The 14913-nt window shown below is 36.7% G+C and overlaps 2 protein-coding genes across 3 annotated transcripts; one reads left to right on the forward strand and one right to left on the reverse strand.

The window, feature by feature from the left end:
• The first annotated feature begins 4816 nt into the window (after positions 1-4816).
• Positions 4817-11550, forward strand: LOC147399117 (putative protein S-acyltransferase 22). 2 transcript variants are annotated; one of them, XM_086448554.1, is made up of 9 exons: positions 4817-5415; positions 5501-5614; positions 7329-7742; positions 7826-7894; positions 7974-8045; positions 8374-8502; positions 8729-8809; positions 9354-9536; positions 10455-11550. In XM_086448554.1, the coding sequence occupies exons 1-9, from the start codon at positions 5374-5376 to the stop codon at positions 11235-11237; spliced, it is 1887 nt and encodes a 628-aa protein (XP_086304680.1). In that variant the 5' UTR covers positions 4817-5373; the 3' UTR covers positions 11238-11550. The 2 variants fall into 2 exon arrangements, with proteins under 2 accessions (XP_086304680.1, XP_086304681.1); XM_086448555.1 differs by lacking the exons at positions 4817-5415; positions 5501-5614 and adding an exon at positions 5630-6973.
• A 540-nt stretch (positions 11551-12090) lies between these two features.
• LOC147399118 (uncharacterized) lies at positions 12091-13014 on the reverse strand. Its single transcript, XM_086446789.1, has one exon. The coding sequence runs from the start codon at positions 13012-13014 to the stop codon at positions 12091-12093; it is 924 nt and encodes a 307-aa protein (XP_086302915.1).
• Between the last annotated feature and the right edge of the window lie 1899 nt (positions 13015-14913).

Here is a 14913-nt window from a genome sequence, read left to right on the forward strand (position 1 = left end):
TACTACCAACCCACGTTAAGGGAAGCGGATCCTTTGTAACACATGATTCCCGTAACAACCTTGTAGTACACTTTAAATGATTGAGAGAGTGTCACATCAACAATAAAAATTAGATCCCACGCTTAAAATCTGAGGAGTTCAGTAGCCGTTCATTTTTAAAGAAAATGATTTGCATATATTAAAAAACAAAAAATTCGTTGTTTATTTTAAATTTTTTTTTAAAAATCGGATCTGAGTCATGATCACAAGAGGTTGAGATGTTAATTTTTTCTACTCTCAACCGTTTAAAGTAGGGGTGTACATGATTCGGATTTTGGTGAATTTGGAACCGAACCAATTCAATTACCCTATAGAACCGAACTAATTCAAACCAACCTTAGTTCGGATTGGTTCAGATTGGTTCTCGGTTCTCATACTTTCAAAATAGAAAAATTAGTATTTTTTCTTTTAAAAGAGGAACCCTTTGGATCAGATCATAAATAATGCCTATTTTTTAAATGAAAATGATTTTATAATTAAATTTTGACTGAAATCTGCATACATTGAAAATTAGAGGAAGCTTAATGAGATTATAAAAAAATTACAATTTTAAAATTGGTATTTTGGATGGATTAGTGAAGAAACTAATCTATAAATAAGTAGATCCAAGTCTAAATTTCGTATAGTATATTTTATCTAACAAGCATGACATAAAGGTTATTGTAAAAGAATAAGGAATTAAACTCTTTGAGAAGGTTTTTTTTCATAAATGGTAGATCCATTTGAGAGTTGGAAGAGAGATTTATGTACATTTTTTTATGAATTTTTGTTAGATAAAAACAGAGAAGATGAAGTTGAAGACTTTGTTGAGTTATCTCTTCGTAACATACTAACACAATGAAAGAGAGAGAGAGAGAGAGATGGGTTATCTTTTTATTTTACGACGAGGTGATGAGTGACAAGGTGAAGGAGACAAACGACGACTAGGTTTTTTTCAAATTTGAAAAAGAAAAAAAATATATAATAGAATAATGAAACTAAGAAATGATTTTATTTTTAAATATATATATATTATAATAGATATTTCATATTGTTCGATTCTATTATACCCCTAATATGGATTCGAATCAAATCAATCAAATTTTTTTTTTTTTACAATCCGCACCTGAATTAAACCATGCTCAATCCGAATCAATCCAATCTAAAAGATTTTAAATTGATTCAATTATCGAATTTACTCAATCCAATGTACACCCCTAGTTTAAAATGCGCTAGTGATTACTACGGAACCGTGTGTTAAAGAGGATCCGCTACCGGCGAATGACAAGTGTGTCCATAAAGGCAACTACTTGGCATTGTGAAAAGTCTTTAGATAGAAAATTATAAAGACATCCGTATCATAATAGGGCTGGTTGAGTTTTGGCCGTTTGGGGCTACTGACTCGTGAAGGTAATCAAAGTATAGCATATTCTTGTATTTCTCCACGTCTTGTACTTCCTGTCACTGGCATCTTTGCCTCTCTCTCCAAATTAATTTCTCTGACACTCTCTCTCTCTCTTATCTGTCCTTACAAGATCCTCACCCTACATCTGCACCGAACGTTCTGCCAAGTCACTTTCAATGACCTCAAATCTAAAACACCCTTAAGTTTTTTTAACTATAAGAGTATCAATCTAATTGATTTCTAAGGAAAAATCCTAAACTTACATCCTAATACACTGCACTGACATGTTAGTAGATACAGAACCATAGATGCTTTTCCTAGAGATACTAATGAAAAGATTTATGGTTCTATGTGTACCACCACGTCAGTGTAGTGTGGTAGATAGTCAGTGTAAAACAGCTCCATTTCTCACCCCATGGAATTTTTTATTTTTATACTTTGTAATTTAGATAAAGATGTCTGTACCGTAAAACAATTCCTGGCTTGGACAACACCATAGATTCTCATTCTTGCCACTCCTTTTTGATTTGTCACTCTCTATGCCAAGCTACAAACCATACCCATTTTGTTGAGCAATCTCTTTCTCACTCTTCAAGTTGCTAAAATCCAGACTACTTTTTGACAACTTGGAATCCAAAATCTATCATTATTGATAATTTGAAAATCCAAATTGACTTTAAATTTTGAGTTCAAGGAATAACACTTCCTTCATATTTAAGTCATGCTGCCTAAGTCAAGGTTCCTTCATATTTACTTTAAAATCTTATAGATGATACATTTAATTTATGCTTGAATGCATAGACAGCCTAAGTCAAGGTTCCTTCATATTTACTTTAAAATCTTATAGATGACACATTTAATTTATGCTTGAATTCATAGACAATCTAAGTCAAGATTCCTTCATATTTACTTTAAAATCTTATAGATGATACATTTAATTTATGCTTGAATGCATAGACAGCCTAAGTCAAGATTCCTTCATATTTACTTTAAAATGCATGAGACATTTAATGTATGCTTGAATTCATGGACATTTGTCTTTTCGAACTGTGTCAGCCTATGATGTGAGCATTTGGCACAAAGCATCAACACAAAACTTGTAAAAATTAAAACTTTAAGAAGCTTGAATTTAGTGCCCGTTTGAGGGAAGGGGGGATTGAATTTAACATCCGTTTGAGGAAAAAAAAAACAATTCATTGATGACTTCCTAATTATTAGATTTGAGTTTTTTTTTTTTTTTTTCCATTTTGATTCCTATCAATTATGTTAGTATTGATTTTTATTTATTTTGTGTAATTGTTTAATGCAGTGTGTTGCATCAAACCCATTCTCTTAAGAAGATAAAACAATAATGAGATATTCACGTAAACGTGACCAACTTTTGACAATACAACGATTCTGGCTCACTATTCATTTTAATTACCAAAACATGAACGATAACAATATCAAAGATTTTAAAGTGACAATTTCGTAGGTGTCAAGTGATTATCTTGCATGTTTCGCTACTTTTAGCGAAATTGTCACTATACATACCAACAAATTTGTCACTTTAAACTTACGATTTCGCAAGTTCACATATTGATAATTAAAATGATCTGTAAGCCAGGATCGTAAATTCGTCTCACAAAAATGATAATTTACCCAATAATAAACATATGATGAACTAAATTAAACTACTTTAATGAACAAAGTCTGGGGAGCTACTTTCACAATTATCAACTATGGGTATTTTGTCATAAAAGAAAATAGAAATTATGCTACGAGTATGTATGATCGTAGGGAACTCTTTTTCATGGGAATGAGAATTCTTCAAGAAAATGGTCATGGAAAAATTGAATTCAATGAGAAAATAAATCTCATAGAAAAATTGATTTTTTTAAATATTTTTTTTCCTAGTGTTTTGTGATCTTGTTTCTTGGCAGGCCAAGCTTTGGATCACCTCTTATATATATTAATAAAATTATATTTACTAAATTGATAAAAAAAATCTAGATTTGGAAGTTTCCCTCTCAACAACCCATTTAGTGGTTATATATAGTATAGATTCCAAGCAACCACACACAATCTATATAAGGAACATATAGTCTTCTAGACTTGAACCACCCCTTTTAATAGAAATAATTTAGATAAGGGATTTTTCAATAATGAGCCTTGGGAGTGCCCTTGAAGGAAATTTATTGGCCAAAAAAAAACATGACATGAAGCCATGATTGATGGATAGAGAAGCACACATAGTTTATAGAGGGAGGTGCCATAGGGTATGGGACCCAATCTATAAACCTATTCTTTGGTTGTTTTTCTTTTATATAAACCAGCAATTTTGTATAAACTCTCACGAAAATATCTTCACAAAAAAATTGGTAAAGACATAAATTCTTTTTTTTTTTTGGTAAGAAGTAAATAGTGATTGGATCACAAAATTCTCACTATTTTAATTTCACTATATCAATAAATGTAAGCCCACTTTTTGGTGGACCTCCACACCCAAACCTCAGTTTCATTGATTAATTGTGTTTTTTTTTTTAAATTTAAAAAACATGGTATCCCCGTTGGTAGAGGACTCGGACTTGGTCTATCAAGCGGTCCATAGGACAAGCCCAACCTAGGTTTCTCGGCTATACCCGACAGGACTAATCAAACATTTAGTAAACTTTTTAGAAAATTTGATCAATGGTTTACATTATTAGATTATGATATTGGACATGCTAAGTCAGATTTTGAAGAGCGATTTCTAGAATCTAAAATATTGTTTTTTCAAAATTGATATTAAAAATATAAATTGGACTTTCCTTTTTCATTGAATAGTTGTGATACAAAATATTCAATAAATGAATGCAAGAAGCATTAATTTGCATCATAAGAGTAAAAATCGAAAAATTAGAAAGAAATGCAAGAAAGTTTTCCAAAATCACTTATCAAAAAAAAGTATTTCCAAAATCACAAGAAATAGATCTTATCTCATGTTTTTTTTAAAATTTGATTAAGAGAAAATTATTTTTATAATCAACCAAATGTAATATTAGATTCTAGAATCTAATTATGTTCAAGAATCTACATTTTGAATCAAATGCCTCCTAAAAATTGCCAATTAATAACATTTTTAGTGTATTTATCGCCAATCAATAACATTGTTTTACTGTTTAATTAGAAGGCCACCCAATCTTGACCACACGACTCGGGGGGAACAAATCCTTGTCGTTAATTTTACCGATCAAACCCCTCAAGATTTTAATTGATCAAATATATCATATCTAAGTCCTAATTAGATATATTGACAGCCCTAGCTTACATGTCCAAACTCCAAACATCCAATCCAACAGTAAAACATCTTTAGCAAAATTTGGATAAATACATCGTTTTAGTACTTGGTAGAGTGGGGGCAACAATCTATTTTACTTTTTGGAGTAAAATGTAGTCTGTTTTCTTTCTTTTTGACCAGGCAGAGAAGAGGGTGCTAATGATGTGTTCTAAAATTGGTTGTTAGGAGATTTACTGAGTTGGTGACAGATGATTTCCCTGCCCAAAGAAAAAAGGTGACAGATCCTTGTGTCCAGTTTCACAAGGAACAACAGACAGACTCACATTTATTTTCTCTCACCTTCCATGACTTGGAAAGTTGATGGAGTAAGGAAAGAAAGAAGCAGACAAGCTAAGCTTCCTCTACTTCCCATTGTTTCTCTTATCTACCCAAAACCAATCATCTCTTCTACTCACCTCTTTCTGTTTCTCTTTTCTATCTTTTCTTACTGAGAAAACTGGTGGAAGTAGAAATCAGCCATGCAACTTTATGGGTTTTAAGTTCTGATAATACCCATCTCTTCATAGAGAGCAGAAGAAGAAGAAGAGCAAGAAGAAGAAACCCCACTCTTTATTTTGGGGTTTAATCAACTTTTTTCACTTCTGGGATTGTACCCATTTTCTCATTTTGTTTGTAACATTTTAAGCAGGAAATGAGGAAACATGGATGGCAGCTTCCTTACCATCCTCTTCAGGTTTTTTTTTTTTTAAATAAAAAAATTGTTGGTTTTTTAAAACTCATTTATTCATATTTTTCGATTTTTTTTGGGTGTTTTGTAGGTGGTTGCTGTTGCTGTAATTCTGGCTTTGGGTTTTGCTTTTTATGTGTTCTTCATCCCCTTTGTTGGAAAGAAGATTTTTCAGTACATTGTGATGGGGCTCTACACTCCCCTTGTAAGCCCATTTCTGTCTCTTTCTTCTTTTAGCTTTTTTTTTTTTTTTTGGGTCAATGTTTTTATACATCTTTTTTTTTTTGGTGGGTTTGTGAACTGAGATCTATCTGATGTACTTTTTATTTGATTGATTTCCAATTCTTTGAATTGGGTCTGATTCCCTCACTTTTTGTCTTACATTGGTTTCTTTTTTCTTCTATTTTCTTTCACTGATCCTTGAAAATCAATGAAGTTTTGAACTTGTAACTTATTAGGAAAGATGGGTTGCTTGTCTTGTAGCTTTTCTGTATCTTTTGAGTCACTTAGTTCACTAGTGTCTTTATCTCATTGATTTGAATTTAGACCCATTAACAAATAGGGTTCCATTAGTAATTATAATTGAGCCACAATGAATGAATGGATTACATTTCTCTGTAATATCTCAATTGACCTTGATTGGTGGATAAAGCGACATCACTGGCTTCTGGAAACCTGTGGTACACAGGCGTGGAAGTATCAGTTTTAGATAAGCTTCCTTGTTAAAATTATGCAATTTCAATGACATGAGGGAAATTGAGTCATTTAAGTTTCCAATAACCTTTCTACAGCTCTCTCTTTCTCTGTTTGATTGATTATAACTGTCTTGTGTTGAAGAATGTTGGTAGAGGGTCTCTATGTTCATGTGTCATGTGTGAAATAGCAAACAGAAAAAAGGACACAAATTGCACAAAACACAAGGATTTACGTGGTTCAGCAGTGTACCTACGTCCACGGATCAGATCAAGAACAATTATTGTTTTTCTTTCAAGTTTTACAGCCCTAGACCCAATAGTAGAGAAAACATGTTGATCTCCCCAAAAATTGAAGAGTCAAGATCCCATACGGTGTCCTGTTTCTATAGATACAAAAGGTGTCTACGTGGCACAATTTGATTAGGAAATAAACACATTAGGCTGTGTGAACTGCTTGATTAGGAGCCCAAGGTGTTTTAAACACCAACTAAAGTGTGCCACGTAGACACCTAACCTATTTTATAGGAACGTGACAGGCCATTGGATCCTGAGTCAAAATAGAAAACTCTTAAGAAAATATTACATAATTGCCTTTTTTTCGTAGCTCAGGGTACCCCAAACAGAATACAAGACATTTCCACAACATCATGTGTGTGCTTGGGTTAAGAAGCTCCATGTCCAGTAGTCTGAGAAGTGGGCACTACAAGGTGTGAGTAGTGACTAGCTGGTATACTGAACAAGTGTCTGTTGTCATAATGGTTATAATTCATCCCTTTGTCTTTCCAACTGGTGGGGTATCCTGTCGATGAAGACATGCTAAGCATCTTTGAGTGTTCGATAGGATGATCTATGTTTCTTCTTGTATTCTGGTTAGTCATCTCAACTGCCTTTGTTGTTTTTTGATAAATAAAACTCTACTTGTATATAAAAAAATGGATAATCTATCCACACAATAATTGCATTCTTTGGAGGGTGAAAAAGAGTTGCCCATATCGTTGTTGATTGTCTAAAAGGGTGTGCCTTATTGAATGGCTAGGATTAGAAGGTTTGTTGTAATTTTCTGGTCATGTACGTTAGGGAGGAATCCAGGATATCAGAATCATAGCAATCGACCCATGAAGGACAGTAATGTGGACCATTATTTTTATGATTTCACGGAGGACTAATATAATATTGTTCTCTTATCTTCTTGGGTTTTCAATAACATGCTACTTCTCTTGTCAGATTACATGTGTCTTCTGCCTCTACATTTGGTGTGCTGCAGCTGATCCTGCGGATTCTGGAGTCTTTAAGTCCAAGAAGTATTGTAACATTGTAGACCATAGAAACCATAGTCGACTCAAAGAATCTAAAACGAGAGGGGAATCGACTTCCTCAATAAATGATGCAAACTCTGCCACAGTTGGAGAGAAATCCTTGGATGAGAGTGTGGCGGGCATGCATTCCATTAGGGAGGATGATCCCACTAATGAAATTGAAAAGAAAAATGAATCCTCTCACCATCCATCATGCTTCATGGTTTTGTTGGGATGGTGTCCTTGTGCTCTTTTCTGCAATTTCTCAAGTCGAAATGAAGAATCATTTGAGCAACAAATGAGCGAAGATGGCATGTTCTATTGTAGTCTGTGTAAAGTGGAGGTATGGGGCAGACATTTTACATCAGCAATGGTTTTTAAGACTTCGTACAAGATATGTTGTGATTGTGTAGAACTCTAGTGCAGGTTTTCAAGTACAGCAAGCACTGTAGAGTTTGTGACAAGTGTGTCGACCGCTTCGATCATCATTGCAAGGTATACGTACTATTGATTTGGCCGGAAATCTCCTAATCACTAAGCAACACATCTAATGTATTTATCCTTGGTTTTGTAGTGGCTCAACAACTGTATAGGCAAAAAGAACTACCGACAGTTTTTCATCCTGATGGTTTCTTCCCTTCTCTTGGTAAGCATAAGCCTGCCTTATTAAAGACTCTTTGTGTCCAAACCTTCAAACTATACGTCCTTTGTGATCCATGTGAGCCTCCCTTGTTAATTATATCAAACCCAAATTCTATCCTCTTGAAACATATGAGCCTCACTTCTTAATCGTGTCAAATCCAAAGTCCTGTGACCTGTGTGAACCCAACTGGCATTTGGACCATGCATTTGTCTGACATCCCAGGGATCACCTCAATCAAAGAGTAAGCAATTTATTTTCAGGTCTTTTTTCATTTTGGTTGATTATTGACAGGTATATACGTGGTTTGTGCACCTTGCGCTTGAGATTGCAGCTTATTGTACAATGGTCGGTTGGAATCCTTGTAATGATCTGCTGTTTTCTGGAGCGGAAACGGTTCTCTGTGGAGATCACGTCCAAATTGGGGAGCAGTTTCTCTTTCATTCCCTTTGTTGTTGTGGTGGTGAGTGTTTGGTTCTTCATCCATTCGATCCAAAAGTTGTTCACTAGCTAATTTAGATTGGCTGGACTCCTATTTAGTCAATCACAAGAAAATTATAGAATAAGCAAGCTTGTGATCACTCTTGAATCAAACTTGGAAATATTATATTTATGGTTTTGTGCTTCAAGTTCTACTATTTTATGGTCTTATTTTCTCACTAACAAGATGTCACTTCACATTTTTACAGGCTTCGTGCACTATTTTGGCTTTCATTGCCACCCTACCACTTGCTCAGCTTTTCTTCTTTCATCTTCTCCTTGTGAAAAAGGCAAGTTCAGTAAATGTTTTTTTTACTCCATGGCATATGGATTGGTGTGTTAACCAACTAACTACTCCAAAAGACTGAACTGTTGGAGAGGAGGGTCATGGGACTTAACTGGGGTATGACACACCTGAGAGTGGAGGGAAATATGCACTCAACACTCCCCCTCACTCAGAAGGGTAGAAAGAATCGAACCCGTGACCTATACAAACCTAGTGCTCTGATACCATGTTAGCTGACCAACCACTCCAAAAGATTGATCTGTTGGAGAGGGGGAGAACTATGAATATAAGAGGGTCACAGGGCTTAACTGGGGTATGACACACCCGAGAGTGGAGGAAAGTATACACTCAACATGGTGATGCTTTAATAGTAGAGAAAATATTTGACGCATCCTGTGCACATCAACTAGAGAGAGAGCTCAATTCCCTCAGTAACTTGCATGTTGTTTTTAAGTTCATCAAGCTTTACCCCCTCTTCTAATAGGAATTAAGTTGGCAAGATCAATCAGAAGCTAACATTCTTGCATGTATGAATGCTTGTTTAACAGGGAATCAGCACATATGATTACATCATAGCGCTAAGAGATCAGGAACAACAATTAGTAGGAGGTCAGCAAAGTCCTCAGATGTCTCCTGCCAGCTCCCTTACTGGGTTAAGCAGTGCCAGTTCTTTCAATACTTTCCATCGAGGTGCATGGTGTACTCCTCCACGGCTGTTTCTCGAAGATCAGGTAGAAACCAAATCACTCTTCTACTTGTGCTGGTTATTGAAAGTCACATTCCCTCCCATCCAACAGAAACATGTTTAAAAGGGCTTCTGACCTTTCTTTGGAAGGTGAATCCATCTTCAGACTGTTAATGGCAGAAATTTTATCAGGACAAAGTTCCTCCTAGGAGAACTTGTTGCTTAAAAACTTAGCTGAGTAGATGATAATGACTTGTTAGTAAACCTTTCCTGAACTAGTTTTTTTTTTCTCAACTGGCCGAAAGAATGCAATTACATCGTCCTAAGTGGGAACTATCTATTGGCTGGTATTTTGTAGAATGCAGCTAATGCCTACAATTCTGAGACCGCGCTTGCCTTTCTTTGAAGCTTAGCAGGGTATCCCAACCATTCCATTATTCTGGTCTTCTGTAGAACCAAAAGATTTCTTGGCCATCAGCTGTAAATTGATTATGTAAATTAATTGTGATGCTCAACTAAACACTTCATTTTTTTATAATGTGGTATTTGATAGTTGATACATAATAGAAATTGGTGATTCATAAATGTAGGAATATGGGATTTGATGATAATATCTTGATGTTATGGTTTTTCATTTTTTCAATAGAGTATTATTTTGTTGATGAGTAAATTGTTTTTTTGGCATCATAACATGTATAATTATGTTTGAGAACACGTAATATTGAAATATAGAATAAATTAAAATAAATGTTTTACATATTATTAGATATATACATTTTTCATAATTTTTAATATATATATTTTTTCTTTTATGTTTCATCTTTTTTTTCCCCCTGTTTTCTATGTTTTTCTGAAGTTTTCCCTTACTGTTTGAAACCCTACTCCAACTTGTGACTATGCTAAAAAACAATTCAATCTTTTGTCTGATTGAGCCCTGATGATGCAATTTCTGGTTCTCCTCCAGTTTGATGTAGTTCCCCCCGATGCCGGATTGCCCATGAATTCTTCAGGGAAGAGGATGGTGGGACAAGAACCAAGTAGGAAAAAGAATCCTGGGACTGTAAAGATCAATCCATGGACACTAGCACGCTTGAATGCGGATGAAGTCTCTAAGGTTGCCGCAGAGGCAAGAAAGAAGTCGAGAGTCCTTCAGCCTGTGTTGGGGCGGAACGTGCCTTTCGGGCAAGAAACAGATAGCAGCTTTGATAGCAGCGGCCGTATGGCACCAAGGCTTGAAAATCGTAGGCGACTTAATAAACGAGTCCGGCTCCCAGCAGACCTTCCTCTTGAACCGTTGTCAAAGAATTCAGTCAAAACTTCCAACAGTCACCACAATGATATAGTCGCAGATACGTCGAACAGTTTGGGTCCTCTTCAGCTTGAAGCACGGAGTGCTTTCCACACAAGCCGCGCAATATCAGCCTCGGCTTCTATTGTAGCTTCTTCTCCTGAGAGCAGTCTAGACTCACCTGATATTCATCTTTATCGTGTTTCCTCGTCAGGAGCAGAAGAGATAAGAGGACTGACAGCTCTTTCACCTACCGATGCTCAAAAGGGAATTTCCCTGTCGAGGTCTACAAGCGATGGATATGAGGCGTCGGGAGGAGAAGATAGTGACCGGGTTCCGTCCAGAATTGTTCACAGGCCAATAAATTGGAGTAACCTTTTCAGCATTGGCCATGATGATAGGACAGTTAGATCTATGGCATCATCTTCGTCGTGCCAAGCTAACAACAGAAACCTTTGAGTAATTGGAACCAATGAAGTTTGGGTGTTTTTCAGATTTTCAAAAGGTGAAGGGGAAGGTTTGATATTCTTTCATATGTTGTCCAAAGCTTCAAATGCTCTCAAAAACCAGCTCACCAACTCTTTGAGATTGAGATGGCCCTTTCCTCAATGACAAGGTTGGAGATGTTATAAAAAATGACAAAGGTAGGAGAGACTCTTCAAGTTACAGGGGAATCTGGATTCCAGAGAGAGAACGTGCATTGTATTTGATTGAACTTTGTTGCTATTTTCAGTCCATGCGATCAAGAATAACAAAAATACCTTTTTGATGCTGTTTTGTCCGAAAATGCCTTGTCTGTTACCGTTTGAGATGGAAATGCTTACATATCTTGCTCATGCTAAACTTTTATTGATGTGTGGATATCTGGTGGGTCTACCATGAATCATGTTACTTCGACCATCAAGAGCTTTTTTTATTGCACCTATAACTGTTATTCTTGCATTTTCCATCATATTTACTATTTTTACAAGTGTGTTTCATTACATATATAACATATTGAAATTGATGGGAGACCCAAAAATACTTGCAGGTATATCCTACATCATTTACAGTTGAAAATCTAGCAGAAACATAAATATTGAAGCAGAGTGAAATGGGGCAATGTGGCCTCCTCTCTCTCTATCTCCCTCTCTCCCCACCTTATTTAGGTCCTGAGCTGATTCGCTTGGGGTCATGTTTATAGACTTCTCTATTTTTATTCGTACCAATTTGTGTAACTAAGGGCTTTTTTGTGGAAGAAAGGGGAAGCGTGGCTCCAAATCTCTCGTTGGCCATATAAAACTCTTCATAGAAGTGGTCATAAAGTCTCTTACTACGGGAGACAATGTTCTTCCACATGATCAGTCGTGTAATAGTATCTGCCTTCGGCATCTATCCTTCGAGGACTTGATTTACAGCTCATGTAGAATATGCATGTTGAGATAGTGTCAATGAGAATGAAGAGAGAGTACAAGTAAGAAATAAACAGCCCTTCTAGAGCCATTGAGGAGGTAAGCCTACTGGAAAGATGATAAGTTCTCACCACCCTGTACTGGAATAATGTTTCAACAGCTGCCAAGCCAAAATTTATGGGGAGAACCAAGGCAAGAGCGGTCGAGGCTCTGCCCTTCATCAACACATAGGCCTTGAGGATTGCTAGGTACCCACCACAGTTCTCCATCCCTGCCACAGCCATGGCTAAATTGCAAATGAGACCAACATTAGTGATGATGATCGATTGAAGGACAACCCATGCTGCAGAGAAGAAGAGGAGAACATTGGGAGAGGTGAAATGGAACATATTGAGGGAATTAAAGGCGAGGAAGAGGAGAGAGATTGCTGTTGCATTGACAGAGAGGAGGATGAATGAGTTGCAAAGATGGGTAAGGAGGACAGGTTTGTAGAGAAGTGGAAAAGGTGTTTTGTGGCGGCGGAGAGCTTGAATTACGGCTGCTTTAGTGATAAGGAGGAAGGAGAGGGTGAAGGGAAGAGTGAAGATAGAGGAACAGATGGTTTGTGAGAGCTTAAGATTATTAAGTGAGAAGAACTGCGACGAGGAAGAGAATCCTGCAGCATCAAAAAGGGATTGAAGGCGAGCATGGATGGATGGCATAAGACGGGAGGAGGGTATAACGACCTGCGAGAGGAGAATTGAAGTTGAGAAAGGGATCAGGAGCACGCAGATGGATGTGAAGTAGTGATAATTTTTAAGGAAAGTGTGGATTGATCTCCTGATGATCTTGACTGTTCTCTCCATGGTTATTAATGGGTTTTCTTCCATTGAGTTGTTGGAGATGGGAATGGGTATCTAAGAATTGGGGTGTTCATGAATGAAGAAAGGTCTTCCTTAAAAGTCTTATTTTTATTTTGCTTTGAAGTGGTTTGGTAATGTTTAGGTTTGGTGTTTTAGATGAGTACATGGGTCAACACTACTAAACGGCTAAACAAACACAATTGCAAAGGTGGGGTTGTTTAAGACTTGGTTTGTTAACAATGCATCTCTTTGGATTCACTGAGGTTCTTTCCTTCTCATTTTCAATCTTGGTTTTAAAACTCGGTTTCATGTCCCGTCTCATCCATGCCAGATACCGAGTCATCTCGGACGAGTTTCTGATAAGTTTGAGATGTCTCGCTCAAAAAAATGAAAAATGAACGTGGGGTTTTATATCTCGTCTAAAAATTTGACTTGTCCATCTTGTCCATGCCTAATACCGAGATGACTCGGACGACACGTATTCATCTTGGATGAGTTTTGAAACCATGTTTTCAATCCATTTTAGTTTTTTCTCCATTAAAGTAAGGAGCATGGAAATTAGGTCCGTTTTAGAGAGCTTTTTTACACCTTTAAAGTCAAATCACACCAATATGGTGGGTAATGATGTAGGTTGGAAGAAAATTAATTAAGGGATGAGAGGTGATCTCTAATATATTCTTTTGAAGGTTTTCTAAAATACTCATTGGACTTACACAAGGATGGTATACCACCCTCCTAGAAGCTAGGTGTCGTCGATTCATAGGTTAGGAGGTGGAATCCATCATTTGATGGGTTTCTAATGCTAATTCGTTGACATTATAGCAAAACCCATTTAATTAGATTGTCATAATCATTATCTTTTATATATGTTGGTGGGTTTGGCATAAAATGGTGAAAATAAAGGGTAGTTAATAATTAGGTTAGGCAAATTTTTTGCCCCTATTACGTAATGGATGCTTACAAATTCATCTACAGGATATGAATGACAATTTTGCCCCGAGGAATACCACAAGGTAGCTCGCTATCACCAGTTCTCATTCATATCTTTCTGCACCAGCTTGATTTTAAAATTCATCATCATTGACGTCACGTAAAATATGCCAGATATGCAGATGACTTACTATTAGCTATCACGCCTGGACACCCGGAAAAAGAGACAGTCACCTCCACTTTTCAAGAATGAACAAAACAACTCAAGCTGCAGTCCACAATCAATGTCGTGAATTGAGGAGGACTCTTTAAATGTAAAAATCGATGCGATTTCGGGATGGAAACGATTTTGATGTACCAACCCCTTAAAACCGTCCCGCCTTGATTGTATATATTTTATATACTTATTTAAATAACAAGAATCAGTTAGCTAAGTGGTAAGATGCGTGAAATTGTTTCCTGGTTTAAACCCTCTTAAACCCATGTATATAACTTCCACTTTGCACCCCAATTTTTACACTCTATTCAAAAATTAAAATGAGCTGGGTGGAGCGGGATGGAGCAAAAATATAAGACCCGAGTCAGGTTGAGAGCGCGTTCAGGGTGAAGAAATGTAATTGGGGCTGAGGACGGGTTTAGCTAAACCCGGCCCAAATCCGCTTTGTTGCCATCCCTACTACAGGATACAATAATAGAAAAAATGCCGCGTGGTTATCTCCACCCTTCGAGTGAGACTAATCCTACAGTCACGCGCACTGCCACCTTGAAAAGTCCTACATGCAACTGATTGAGTCGAAAGTTAACCAGACCTTGGAGGGTGGCCCCAAGGAATTCATTTGGTTTCCAACACTTGACCTACCCTTCCTGACAAGCCGCTCGACTTACCCTTCCTAACGAGCTTATCAAGGCTCGGCTTGCCACTATGCCAACCCCCTAGGGTTTGATACAATAAAATCATGTCGCACTATGATT

This window comes from Akebia trifoliata, chromosome 7 (genome assembly GCF_017979445.1).
Source record: "Akebia trifoliata isolate Shusen 1 chromosome 7, ASM1797944v1, whole genome shotgun sequence".
NCBI classification, from domain to species: Eukaryota; Viridiplantae; Streptophyta; class Magnoliopsida; order Ranunculales; family Lardizabalaceae; genus Akebia; species Akebia trifoliata.

Excerpts from the sequence above, each read along its gene's own strand:
- LOC147399117 (XM_086448554.1), top strand. The coding sequence starts at position 5,374 with ATGAGGAAACATGGATGGCAGCTTCCTTACCATCCTCTTCAG. Across the intron at positions 5,615-7,328 it reads TGGGGCTCTACACTCCCCTT|ATTACATGTGTCTTCTGCCT; the intron begins GTAAGCCCATTT and ends TTCTCTTGTCAG. Across the intron at positions 8,810-9,353 it reads ATCTTCTCCTTGTGAAAAAG|GGAATCAGCACATATGATTA; the intron begins GCAAGTTCAGTA and ends CTTGTTTAACAG.
- LOC147399118 (XM_086446789.1), bottom strand. The coding sequence starts at position 13,014 with ATGGAGAGAACAGTCAAGATCATCAGGAGATCAATCCACACTTTCCTT.